The sequence below is a fragment of the Oculina patagonica genome, chromosome 13 (assembly GCF_052425735.1).
Source record: "Oculina patagonica isolate OP01 chromosome 13, crgOcupat, whole genome shotgun sequence".
NCBI classification, from domain to species: domain Eukaryota; kingdom Metazoa; phylum Cnidaria; class Anthozoa; order Scleractinia; family Oculinidae; genus Oculina; species Oculina patagonica.
The window spans coordinates 26,378,846-26,392,955 of record NC_135770.1 but is presented as its reverse complement, the minus strand read 5'-3'; the positions used below and the strand labels follow the sequence as shown (position 1 = coordinate 26,392,955).

General features: G+C 37.9%; 2 protein-coding genes across 2 annotated transcripts in view; both read right to left on the bottom strand.

Moving 5' to 3' along the window:
- LOC144636599 (polycystin-1-like protein 2) overlaps positions 1-8,832 on the bottom strand; it is a 30,441-nt gene extending 21,609 nt beyond the window's left edge. Inside the window, 4 exon segments of the mRNA XM_078495812.1 lie at positions 5,787-5,925; positions 6,904-7,232; positions 8,148-8,286; positions 8,695-8,832. Of these exon segments, the coding sequence (XP_078351938.1) occupies positions 5,787-5,925; positions 6,904-7,232; positions 8,148-8,175 (496 nt within the window). The 5' untranslated portion in view covers positions 8,176-8,286; positions 8,695-8,832.
- On the bottom strand, positions 8,653-12,078 carry LOC144637077 (lactadherin-like). The gene is made up of 3 exons (XM_078496239.1): positions 11,931-12,078; positions 9,985-10,098; positions 8,653-9,023 (listed from the first exon to the last, which is right to left on the bottom strand). The coding sequence occupies exons 1-3, from the start codon at positions 12,076-12,078 to the stop codon at positions 8,653-8,655; spliced, it is 633 nt and encodes a 210-aa protein (XP_078352365.1).
- Between the last annotated feature and the right edge of the window lie 2,032 nt (positions 12,079-14,110).

Sequence of the window (14,110 nt, the reverse complement as noted above, 5' to 3'; positions counted from 1 at the left end):
ATTAAATTAATCCATTTTTAGCAAGATTTTGGAAACAAAAGTTAAAAATTCACTAAACAATAGACAATGGCTTTCTTTTTCATAAAATTTTCCTGCAATTTGATTAGTTACTTATGCATTCCTTTAAATCTGATTGGTTCTTTTGTTTTACTGTTCCTTTCTCATTGGCTGAAAAAAAGATGCGATTTAGAGCAAAAAATAGTGAGATTCGTGAATAAATCGCACTGCTGAGAGCCAATCAGATTGCAAGGATCACCAGTGATTTCAAAATGGATGTAATAAAGAGAACAAGAACAGCCTCCTCCTCAGGCGCCTCGATTTTCGCTACAACAAAGCGAGAACAAAGCGAGCGCGAAGCGCGAGTGACTGGTGACGAGCGCGAAGCGCGAGGGACCACGGGAAGGAGAAGGAAAGGGAGCGGGACGCCTGCGAGAAAACGTGTCGATTTCTTGGCAATTTTGTCGTTTTCTTGGCATCCTCATTTTTCGGCGTTTTTAAGCCTTGAAAGTGTACAATTCCAACAGTTTATCCAAGAATACGATGTGATTGATATGTAGATCGATTAATGCTTCTAACATTCTCACACATGAACAAGTTGCGCTAGCAACTAAAGAAAACCAAATACCGGCAACTGATCCACATGGAGGATCGAAATCATGGTCTTGCCTAAACTGAACCATAGACTGGCATATACAAAACGCAAAATAGTCAACAGACTTGCGCGTAAAAGATTTCAAATCTATATTGGAATCATGTGGTGCCAACGTAACGCAACGAGCACTGACTCGTCCCCAGTCGTCTTTTGAGTCTGTCTTGAGTCGACTGCTGAACACGGAGGGAATCATGGGAAGGAAGAGAAGAAGCGAAGGAGACGACTGGCAGATCGTGAGTCGAAAAGTGTGTTGAAAAGTCGAAAAGTGTGCACTGGTCGTTTTTCGGATATATTTTTGGCTAGATACATTTAGGGTCCCTAATTGTCGTACCAGGCGAAATTTCAGAGGTATTTGGCGGCTAGAAAGCTACTTTTAACGGCGTTTCTTTATCGCACTGAGTTCGCGTCAAGCGTCCGTCACAACAAAGGCCAAGGAAGTTTTCAGGACGGTAGAAGGCGGCTTCAATAGGTTTACGAGAAGAAATACGAGAAGAAATATATTATATGTACGAGAAGAAATATATTGTATGGCTCAAACATCACTCAGTTTTGTTCAACAGTTGTAGCTTTTTGTGCTTATCGGCTTGTACGCGTTTGCCGCTGTCGCTGATTTGAACTGCTCGCTATGTTGACATCTACTGGATGGTATACCAGCAGAAACATTGGAAACATTCGAATATTCGAAGAGAGGAAAAATCACAAGTATCATTTTGTAATCATTGCAAGGTATGGATCCCTGTAATTCTGGATTACAAAGGGTTATCGTTTGTGAGTCAATAAAATTCTCTCTGCATGAGTTTAAAAATTACAACATAACTGAACATAATCATGCTGCGAATGCCGTGACCATTTATTCCCGTGTTTTATTCCATGAAAAAACCGAGTAGCTTGTTTTCAGAGTAAATTAATAATAAAGCTTTAAACGATATGTTGCAACATGATTGTAGGGATATGAAAAGAGCCAGAAGTGCGTCCTTGATCAGTCCGAGCTTTATAAATGAATAATCTGACGGCGGCACTTGAATTGTTTAGCCGTGACCCCTTGACCCAAATTATAACACTTTCAACAGGAAACCGTCAGACATTAATATTTTTCAGTTTGAGTTTGACTTTCTCACCATAAAAAGAAATGTAGACAAGTCTGTTGACGCTTACCGGTATTTCAACCGGACTGAAAGCGTTTTAGTTAAATTGAGGTCTCTATATTTCCCCGGCGGGAAAGATTAATTACACTGTAGTGATCTGTAGTTGGGCAATCGTACGGGTCGAGTTGTGTGATGGGCGAATACTAGCCGTGTGATATGGATAAAAAATCTCCGATTGTTAGTCTTAAATATATCGTGGAAGAGCAAATTGTGGCGTTTTAAAGCGCCCGAAAGCGTTCTAATTAATAGTGCCTATTTTTTTCTCAACACCACCATTAATCAGTCCGCCATCTTGGAAACAGGATCTGCCAGTCGTCTCTAGCTATCTGTTTTGACTTATAAGGCAGGGTACAGTACAGTAAAAATCACTGGAAAAACAGTCACTTAAACCTATTCAGACCGGGGGGGCTTTTGAGGCCCGCGCTGACTTTGGACGCTTATAACGTTTTCAAGATTCAACCAAACGCTGCCAAACTTTGCGAGTTTATCTAAAATTTATCTCGCAATAATTTGGTAGGATTAGTTATTGTGCCAGTAACTTGAAATCACCATGGCAACGTCATTTTGACAGGCTTGTTTTCCCAAATTTTTAATTTTCGTGTTTCTATTTAATAATGAAAATCTGGAATGTTTTCAAGATTGCATTATTACTTAATGACATAATGGTCTCAATTTATAAATATATTTCGCACAATACAAATAAACGATTGAACTAGACGTCTAGAAAATATAAATTTGTAACACTAAGCAAAGTGCAGCCTTTTCGCAATACTTAATAAAGGCAGGGTTTTTACCTGAATACCAATTTTTCCAACGCTTTAGGTGGCTGACGCATTTCAGTATTTTCCAGCCCTTACACTTTAATGGAACAGTGTACAACTCTTTATCAGGTAACTACTATTGTCAAGAAAATGATCACAACTTATTGACCAATGATTAGATATTTGTTGTTTCATACCATTACTGTAATAGCAACTGGTGAAGAATAGTAGTAGTGACCCAAAGTTTAAGGGCTGGAAAACACTGAAAACCATTTCAGCCGCGTTTCAAGGAATCCAAAAAAGCTTTACTTATCCCATATATATTTGTTTTGCAGTATTTTGTTAATTTTTGGACGATTTTGGGGGATGTCTGGGAGGCGATAGTTTTTCACAAAGGATTAGTAAAATTTAGACAAATAAGAAATATTGGAGATTTAATGTGATTTTAAAATTTGAATTTGAAGTTAAAAAATGGTGGACGGATACCAAACAGTCTCCTGACAACCCGGAGTGCTCTTGCGAGGGGGTCAACTGTTTGATGGTGTTTCCATTCTTTTCTTCAATCCCTTCTTTAAATCTCTTAAAGTTCCATTCAAATTCAGGTAGAACCCCACCTTAATTTTTGTTCTTGTGAGAAAACAACAGAAGTCAAAGGTTGCTTGATATAACCAAGCATGGATTTTAATTCTCCCTCCCTTTCCATCTCCTTAGCCTTTCACCACCACCTGTCCCTCCCTTTCTACTCTCATTCAATTTAATGTTTGTTTACATTTCCTAACCAATTCAGTATCGTACTAATCTGTGCCAAGCAATCAGATAATAACAGAAATTTGCCTTAATTTTGATCTCCCATACCAAGACCTTAGAGTATAAACCGCTAATAAAACAAAACACACTTGAAAAATAATTCTCTGAGGTTATACACCTTGCAGTATTAACGTACTAACGAACTTGATAACAAACCCCATGTCGAACTAAGGATTTTTACTGATCAACATAGAAAATAAGTTCACAATGGTTTGTTCCCAAACGTTTTTTACTGTACAGAGGGTCTGTATATTGACCTGTAACTTGTATACCGTATTGAAAAATTCAGAACGAACCGACTTCTGTCCGCTACCATGATAACATGTTGAAAAATTAGCTCGTTCGAAACTGTAGCAAAATCGTTAGAGACAGACAAGATACAGCCGTTTACTGGCAGTCTTTGAAAATCCTGAATTTCGTCAAAATGAGCCAAAATAAAGTTTTAAAATTTCCTTTATCAATATGGTTCTTATCTTTTTATTCAATTATATGAACTGCTTTTATGCAGTACTGTCCAACAAATATTTCAATTTCCTCAAAGTTTCGGGACAAATGGATACAAAATATTTCGTGCAGAATGTAATTTGATTAAGCGAATGTTTTCACGTTTATAAATACTTCAAGCAGTGAATGAAAAACTGTTTTGTTTTCATCAATGAGAACCACTTTCAAATAGTTAATGCATAAAAATAACAATCAGATCAGAATACAATAATTATTAATGCAAGGTCTCGCTATTATGTCTCGGCAGAGATACTTCTTTTTTGGAAGTTCAAATGTATGCACGCAAATTTCGTGTGAAATGTAATTCGATTCCATTGTCTTGTTTACAAACTCTTTCTTAAGAAAGTTGTATTTTCGTGAATAAAACCCATTGGCCTGTTTTGTTTTCCTGATCATGTTTGTCTGTGATTTTTACATGTGGTCTTTTTTTTCGGAACTTTAAGTTGTACAAAAATTCTTATTTTGAACACAGATGTCACTTCCGGAATTTCTCTTCTAAAATTCAATTGGTATTTAATTATAATTATTCGAAGTTTTCATTTTGAAGTCATCTTTTCATTCAATAGCCTTACTGATCTCGTAAAAAATTCCATTCAAGTCCACACCAATACTTTACATTGCCAATGTTTTGCTGTGTCTTACTAACGTCACTAGTTAAATCTAAAATATATCCAAAACATGTTGTGTAAACATTCTACTCTTTGTGACAGGCGACTTTGACGCCCAACTGTGCGGAAATGAAAATCGACATACTTTTTGCTAAATATATAAAAAAATAGTTTTAGAGTGGAGTCCGCCTCAAAAAAATGTACCGCCAGATCACACTGCTATTTGTAGAAACCAGTAAAGCGTCTAGTTTCAAAATTTCCCACAAAAACATTGCGTGACATGAATGACGTTACCCCTTTTATTTACAAAAATAGCTTCAACTTGTCAAAGCAACTACAGTTTCCCAATGGTGATTATTAGTACTTTACCCCTTAAGCTTTTTTCTCTGTCCTCCCGCCGAAGCAAAGAAGAGAACCAGATTGCAGATTAGCCCAAAAGTCGACCTACAACGATTTACTGTCAAAACTGAAATGAAACCGATTGGCCCAGGCTATCCCCGTCGTTTTTAGCCGACAGGAGACTATCGTCTAGCACGACCAAAGGATAAACTATAAATCGGCCACGTCCGATTAAAAACCCAATGTGGTTGTTACCCTGACAAGAAATTATATAATGAGCTTTTACAAGCGGACTGTATTAAACTAAGTTTCGGTAATCTATCGGTTCAAAGCAGTTAAATTCAAGTTTTAAAACTTCTTGTCCTGCCAATATCCTTTTTGAAAAGACACTTTGCCAAAAAGTCTTCCCACAAATTTTCAAGGATTTCCAGGATTAAAATATGTATAATGATAGAGAAATTCTGTCACGACGAAAAATTTTTATTCATCAACTGTCCACTATTTTTACTTGCCAGCAAGGAAACAAACTTAGGCGTATAAACAACAACGTCGCCTGACAAAAGCTTTAATGAGGAGCACTTTGAGTGTGTTTTAACATGTCGGTAAATGCCGTAGCTGTTCTCTGCAAAGCAACAACATAAATGGACAATAGTAGCGCATTTCGGAGAACGTGAACCGTATTAACTTGTTTTTCGTTATCCTCTTTGGACTTGAACTCTGTCTTTATATATTAAGCTGAAGGATATTTCTGACACTCAGACACATTGACTTCATCTAGACAAAATTTACCTCCCCATTGACCGCGCACCGCCTCCGAGTTTTGAGAGTGCCTCGAGATCAATCCAAAAACTGAAATCTATTCATTTACCAAAACGAATTCTTATGTCTCATAAGAAAGAGAAAATCGTATACTTTATATTCAGTAACTTTTAGAATACTGATGTCAAAAAATAAAAATCTTTAGTCGTACCTATACATCCGTACAGCTCCGCCCTCATTGATATCTCTCCATACCAAGAAACTGGTCGGAAACGTATGTAACGTGCACTGATTGGTGGGTTCAGATCATGTCTAACAACCGTGTTCTGGTTACTGTTTCCAGCAAATTCCTAAATAATCAACATGGCAAACTGTCAACAATCTACTGCATTAAAACTTTACTGTAAACTATAAATTCTACATCAGCTAATCTACGGGTAAGTCATCATTTTGGACAAGTTGAGATCGATAATCAATTCAAGGCAAACTTCCAACCACGTGAAAAGTAAAACCTATGTCGAATGTACCAAATGTGAGAGCGTTTGTGAAGATAAAGAACCACACAGACAAAATCAGCGAAAACGTACTCTTTCCTAGAGAAGATTACCAAGCTATGGAAGGCCCTATCAAAGTGGAAGGGTTATGAAATTCAAATCGTTTTAACAAGTGAATGTAAACAAGTGAATGTAAACGTTGATTAGTTCGTAAATACTTTACGCATCTCCCCAATCCTCAAGGACTTAAAATGGCTTCCTGTAAGAAAGCAGTTGTATTATCGCCACGCAATAATGGCTTTTAAATGCATGACTGAGTGCGCACCAGACTCTCTATTTTCTAAATATATTCAAAGAGTAACCATCACCAAGCGTACAACGAGGAACTCCCAAATGCTAAATATTCCTTTGTATAAAACTGCCACAGGACAAAGAACTTTCTATTTCAGGACAGTTAAACTCTGGAACTCATTGGACTCTACTCTCAAGTTGAAACCAACACTAAAGGTCTTCAAATGTTGCCTGAAGAGGAGCTTAATTTCAAATTTTTTAGAGACCTAATTGTTTTACCTTTGTTTGTTTGTTTTAATTACATTTTAATAGTTGATTAATTTTTAAGTTACTTGTGTATCTCTTTATTCTGAAAAGCCCATTTGGGACGAATAAAGTATGTATGTATGTAAAACCATAAGTATTACACTTTTCTTCATTTATTGTTTGGGTGAGCTAACATAAATTTCCCTTTAAGGCGTTTTTGTAGTTTTGTTTTAGTAAACTTTGAATGAATTGTTATTTATTTATTTATTTTTTATTTATTTGTTTGTTTGTTTTCACCTTGTCTACATTTTGTCCTTGTTCCTTGTAATACTGGAAGTTTAATTGGTCGTCACTGTACTGCAGCTTGTACTTAGTGACCCACTGACCGTAATCACCTCTTCCTTGCGTTGCAACCCGTGTCACTTCAGTGTACTGATCTCCAAGATCCACTTCGAGCCATTGATTGGCGTCCACTGTGCCAGCCGTCCAACATGCACGTTTTAACCCAGATTCTATAAAGTGCAGTCTGCCTTGTATAGCAGCGTGATTGACATCAAATTCTGTAGAGGCTCTTATATGACCGTCAGAGATTGCATAATTCTGCATTCCGAGAGCAGTTCGACATTCTGCAAAATTGAATTAAGAAGGAATCCTTCAGGAAATCGACTAATATTAATTTAAGTTGGACAATAATAGAACCAGAATAACTTAAATTCCTTTCGCGTTATTTTCTGCCCGTTTTAACTGCTAAAGATGTAAGTAATTATCTGTGATAACACCAACAACAGTTTCAGTCTCATCAGAGCCTGAGAAAGTGAATTTCGAGGTTCACAAGCTATAGGCTAAATCTCACGTGTAGCTTTTTTTGTAAAATCGTCTTTTAGGTTGGAATTCACCGGAAATTCGAAATTTGTTTTCGATGTTTGGTTTTGTTAGAAATGATTTATTTTGATAGAATGTTTGAAACAGTAACATTACGGTTTGCAATAAGATGTAATTTATTTTGGCACATAATTTTGTCCAATTAATACTAAGTTCTAGCGGATTCCGTGTTAACTAGAACGATACGAGTACAAAATTCACAAACCTTTTACAAAATCTATCTGTCCAATTAATTCTGGCACATCACTACATACCTGATAAAACTGTCCGCTAGCAAGTTATGATTTGAACGAAACGGTGTTTAAGTTGTAGCTACATGCATGTAAGTGAACAGGTTCGCAAGACCATTTTTTAAAGTGACAGCGGCAATAGAAACGATTGGGGCGATTATATGAGAACCAGCCTGGAACGTGCAGAAATATTTCTTTATCAACGTTTTTCTTCTTTTGAAAGTTTCGATAAGCATATTTCGTTAGTCCGTATTTTAGTTCCAGCTTGGCCCCGGGGCTAAAGGCGATAATAACAAATTTCAAGTTTATTCTCCTTAGCTTAGGAGCTAAGAAAGAATTTTGAATTTTGTTGTTTAATGTCCATACTAAGAGAACAACGAAATATCGTTCAGCTTAGGAAAAAGTTCTAGTACGATTTTTTAAATGTACCTTCACAACCATAGACCTCCACTCTCATTGCCACTTGCTCATGCCAAGTCAATGGTAGAAAACGGATGTAACGTGCTGTGACGTTCTGGTAGAGCTCATGATAAACAACAGTGTCCTCGTCCGCGTTTCCAGCGAATACCTAGATCAGTAATATAGCAATTTGTTAGTTAAAGGACTCTGTTGCATAAACAAAATTTTCTCGAACTACTATTCTACAAACGACATGCCAGCTAAATGTCTATTATAGCACAAGTAAAGCGCGCGCTCTAGATTTGATTGGTTAATTTAGCGTCTACTATTTTCTCATGGGTGGACGCTGACGAATACTTTCAACCTGAGCGCGCGCGCTGATGTGATGCGACAGTGGCGCAAGCTATCAACGCAAAAAAACTGAAAGGTTTTTAAGTGTACGCCACGTCTGATGCTTATTTAAAAGTTTGATCTGTGTCCTCGGCGACTCTTACGCTTCTTTCGTGCTTAGCAACCTCCCGCCTGCATTCATTACTCAATAGTGCACGCTGTGGCGTTTACAATTTGGTAAATGTACCTTCTCTGCGACTTCTCCTGGTTCTTTGTAGTACTGGAAGGTCACTCCATCGTTACTGTACTGCAGCTTGTAACTGCGTACATGTTCGTTCAAGCCATTTCTTCCTTGCGTTGCTACGCCTGTTATCTTATTGTACTGACTACTCAGATCGATCTGCAGCCATTGATTGGCATCTGTTGTAGTAGCCCTCCAACTTCCTGCTTTAGTTGAAGTTGCTTGAAAGTGAAGTCTGCCCTGGATCGCAGCATGTCCGGAATCCAACTCTGAAGAGGCGCTTATTTGGTTGTCTGTGATTCTACCATCTTCCATGCCGAAAGCCTCGTGACAATCTAACGGATTTATGGAGTATTTGCAATAACAATGCTAAGAATTGTTCAGAGAAGCACTTCAAAACTTCAAGATGTAGATGCTGGAAATTCTCTAGTTGGATTTTCGAGGGGTGGGTTGTGCATTTTGTTTGGTTCGACACCAGTCGAACTGTGTCTAATCGTTTTGAAAGTGTATTCATTTGGCTTTGTTTAGAGCTGCTCTATTAATCATTGATTCTTCACCTAAACGGTCAAAATCAGGGGTACATGCAATCCAAATTTAAGTTTCAGTATTTTGTTGTCCAGCAAGATTTCAATCAAAAGGAAGGTCAACTGTTTACAAAGCAAGAGACGTAAGGGGCGAATTCCTTTTCATTGGATTATAAATATTATCCAAATGGAAATGGTATTTTTCGAGGTAACCTTTTGGTGATCATCCTTATTTTTAGTATGAATACTGAGTAAGCTACCATCGAAAATGATGAAACATCGTTTACATGACAACTATGGACAATAGACCGGACTTCGTTTCTTTAAAGTTCGCAACTAACCTTCACTTGAACTTAACTGGTTTCGCATGTAAAAATATAACTAATACAGTAGCCTTAGCTTAGGACGGGCCAAAAAAAAATCCCGCACATTTAGGTCACTAATTAATATTACAAAACTACTGCGGTATAATTAAGACATCTGATAAGACTAACTACAATAAGCTAAATTTCAAGACTCAGAAGTAATATAGTAGAACATCAGCCTCCCATGTCAATTTGGAAAGATGTGCGGTAAATTAATCCAAGTGGTCACTACTCTTGGAAAAGACGAAGGCTTACAAAAGAAACTACTACTGTGGTGCTGTGGTACTACTGTTGCGCACAAACTACTGTGGTAAAGCGACACCACGAGTTATACAGATAGCAAATTAGTGGCTTTTTGTTGCTTTAGAGGTCGAGAATGTAACCGTTACGACCCTAATTGGTATTACCTTCTTTGCAGTTGTCTCCATAAAATTGACGGGTACACTCACAAATGTAGCTGTCAATTCCTTTTACTGTGCAGACTCCTCCATTTTCGCATGGGTTGCTCGTACATGGAGTTGCTGAACGAAAAAACAAAAGGATCGAGTTAACGGAGTAGATTAAAGGTTGATGATGGAATAAGCAAGTTACATTAACTAGTATACCTAAATGGTAGAAGTGCTTCCAAAGGAGAAGAAATCGAGAAAGCGAGATCGATGCAAGGTGCCGTAGGATTAATAAAAGTTTAACAGACGTGTACTATGACATAATTCCTCAGGAAGCAATTTATGATTTTATAGTCTGCACAAGAGCTTAGGCAGGATCCACTTTCGTGTATACTTTTGCCGGTCATGTATGGTGACGCACAGCATTAGCATAGACTTTTTCAAAGTCCTTCGACACGCGGGTTAGGTACGCGGTCGTCGCTTCGCGTTTATCGCCACGCTGCGCGTCGCTTCGCCACGCTTTTCGGCTCGCTTCGCTCGCCAATACAGGGTGACTTGGTGCAAGTCTAAGCATTAGCACTGCCTGGTTTATGCAAAACGTTTTACACCTACCCTGCGTAGCTGGCGGTAGTGTTGGGTATTAAAGCGTATTAAAGCGATGTAAATCGTCCATCAAACTCCCCAAGCCACTCGTGGCTGCGCCGCTCGTTGTCGCGGCTTCCCCGCTTGCTGGTGGGCGCGTTAATACCCAACAATACCGCCAGCTACGCAGGCTATTTTACACAAGGCTACTTCCCCTGTTGCGTCGATTCGAATGAACTTTTTCTGCAATTTTTTCCTTGAAAAGCAGAGTACTTAACATGGTTTAGTTTACTTTGTGCACGCTGAAAATTCAAGATGTCACTTGTTTTAAATCCTGCATCGCGCCTTGTCACATATCAAAACGCAATCAACGAGGCCGACAAATTGGCGCACGTTTCTGAGTTGGCCTTTGGGTACAATAAAAATTTGCTCGCACTAAAAAGTAACGAGAAATACTTTGCGCACAGTGGTGCGAAATAGAATAAATTAAATTGTTATTGTTCAGTGTTCATGTCATACCAGTGAGGTGTCAAAAATGAGAATGATAGTAATGGTGCCAAGATGACACCGAAACGTCGTTCCGTTTTTAGTTTACTGTATTTCTAAGTTTAATGCTATATATTGTGCCTTTAAAAAGTTCGGTAGAAACAAGTAGTGGGAATATCGTCACATGTTCGAAAGGGCGATGTTCTGATGAGAAAGATGACGATTATGAAGTCATTGCGTTACGCATTGTTAAAATGGATTCATTACAGTGAGTGAAAGCAGACGTTTACGGTGGTTGTTTTTCTCGTGAAAACAGTTGCTTTTCCCACTCGCTTACATCTGCAATGACCCAAGAGCAAGCCCTGAAAGGCGAATTTCCTTCCTTTCAACATTGAAATGCAAAGCATTCAGCTAACGTTAGAAATCATTTCCTTTGGTCTCCATTCGTTATTCCTCTAGTGACGAAGGTTCATTTTGCCGATGTCGCACGCACACGTGGACCGTTTATTTTCTTATATTGCAGAATGAGCTGTGGCTTCTACACTCAGCACAACCAGGACTTAACGCATAAACGCAGTTATGACAAGAAGAAGGACGTACATGCGAGCTTCGTCTGCATCTTCCGCCATTATTCAAATTGCATTAGCACAAAGATCAACAAAGATCCTGTTGAACTCCACTGCGCATCCTGAATCTTCCATTCGCGCATAACCACAATTCCTTGCGAACTACACTGCGCATCCTGAATCTTCCGTTCGCGCATAACCACAATTCCTTGCGCCTTTGATCTTACCGCCGACCACAATTCCTTGCGCTTGGTAAAAAAAAGTGATTTCAGGCCCCATAAAGTAATACTTTGCCGATTAGAGAGCTGCCTCGCCCGTTCGCTTCAGGCTCACTCGCTGCGGCAGCAATTAAGGGCAGAAGAACAACAGAACAGTCTTCTAATCGCGGAACATCATCAAACAGGTCTACAAATCGGATACCACGCTGTATACTTCGAAAAAGCTTTCGATTCCATTCACCGTGTAAGCCTGATGGAACCATCGTGAAGATGTACGATTATAGATGTATGATTATAGGCTATGAAGTTCTATATTTACATTTTGCTTGATTTCACGTAATTGCGAGAAGGCTTCTTTACAGATGACTTATATTTAAAGTGCCGAAGCGTGAAATATCCGGCACTGTAAAACTCAATGAATCTTTGTCCACTTATTTGTTGTAAAATATATGAGATATTTCGGCCCGATTTTATCTTCAAATTCATTTGAAAAAAATAATGTTAAACAGTTTGACGCGAGTTTCGCATTGTCTCAGATATACACGTGAGCTCAGAAGACTTAAGAGAATCGCCATAAACAGACGGCGGGGTGCTATAAATTCGTACATTCACGAGTGCCAGGCTCCTTTAAGCGAACACCAAGCGTGTTGACCTCAAAAAGCTCTTCAGTCATAAAATGAAGAAAAGTTGGCAAAATGCGCTGATTCAGTTTAAAAGCGTTAAAATTTTTGAACAAACACATTTTTACCTTACCAACTAATGCTCTTCTTTTTTTGAGCTAATTTTGTTTATTGGATAAGTGGCGTTAATTTATGGAAGAGAAGATAGAACCGCTGTAAACTGGTTATCAAGCAAATGTGAAGACAAACGAAGGTGCAGAAAGCATTAAAGAACTTTAATGAAATTTATCTCAAATTCTCCAAACATGTGTTTATGAAAATTGAGTGAAATTAAAATTTATTAATGACATGCCATAGCATACTGTGATATTTTCTATTTCGTTCTCTCTGTTGCTTGGGAGGAATATTTTAAACATGGGGGCTACTATTAGATGCGGGGCTATTGAACGGTTCCTTCTCGTTTATTAGAGGGACGTTTGTCGGTTTTATTTACGGTAAATAATATCTCGAATTCAAAAATTCGGGCGTATGTGCTGCAATTTCGCATGCCATTATAGCTATTAAAGAATTTGAAAAAATGATGTTTTAAGTAATTCAATAGATGGTTTGGTGAATGTCGCAATTATGTCAAAGCTTACAGCAGAAATCGCACGTTATTTAACGCATAATTATTTGGTGGCTGGCAACTAAATTAATGAATATTGATTTAATTTTGTTTCAATGCTGTGATTAGAAATCGCACGTCACTATTAAAGGGCAAACAAACCTGTGCCATATTCTAGTCCTCCGTTAGTTATAATCATCAAGCCAAGAACCCAAAGAGTCTGAAAATGCAATAAGTATCTAGTTGTATTATCCATGTAAGTAGTATGAAGGAAAAAGAAAAAAAAGAAAAACATAGCCTTACCTTGAGAAACATTTTTCTCACACCGATAAAGACATCAGTACAGTAAAATGTTTTTAAAACGTTCGAAGCTTCGTTGTTCGTCTTATACAGCAGGAAATGTTTAAATTTACTTTTCACTAAGGAGATGAGTAGCCCCACAGAGATTCTTTGACTGGGTCAAGAAAAGTGCATAAAAATTTGATAAAGATTTCTTACAAACTTTCGCGGATTATAAAGAAGTGAATAATCTAGAAAACTATAAAAAAATACAGAAAGTGAAAGAGGTCATGTCAGCGAAGAGCATATTTAACTTTTGACATCAAACGCTAAGCTACAAATGCCGTTTAACTTTCCTGTCTGTGAATGCAATCCAGCTGTGTGGCGAAAACAAAGCTTTGGAAGGGTCGTGGTGCTGTTTGTTTTTCGGTATCGCTTAAAAAGAAGTTTGGGATAACTCTTTGACTCTCAACTTAGGTGCTCAAGAGAGCGAAGGGGATAATTAGGTAAAAGCTCTGAAAAAAGGTTTAGTCTTTAATGGATTGACATTTGACTTCGAACGTTAGTGAGCCTCCCATTTTTCTGGACTTATTTAGAAGTGTTTAACTGAGGTTGCTATCACTGTCATTTGTCGTCATTCGTTGCCCACATTATTTACTTTATTACGCACTACCATTATAATAAACAAACGAAAAGATATGTAATCATTCAATAATATTATTATATTCATAAATACTTCATCGCATTTGACAATGACATTTTGAGCTTGATAATGCTTTCATGAGGATTACG

Bases quoted from the DNA above. Each gene is read 5' to 3' on its own strand.
- LOC144637077 (XM_078496239.1), bottom strand. From the start codon at position 12,078: ATGGTTCCATCAGGCTTACACGGTGAATGGAATCGAAAGCTTTTTCGA. The intron at 10,099-11,930 runs GTGAGCCTGAAG...TTTTTCGTTCAG, and splicing joins CTTAATTGCTGCCGCAGCGA to CAACTCCATGTACGAGCAAC. The intron at 9,024-9,984 runs GTAATACCAATT...TAAATCCGTTAG, and splicing joins TGGAGACAACTGCAAAGAAG to ATTGTCACGAGGCTTTCGGC.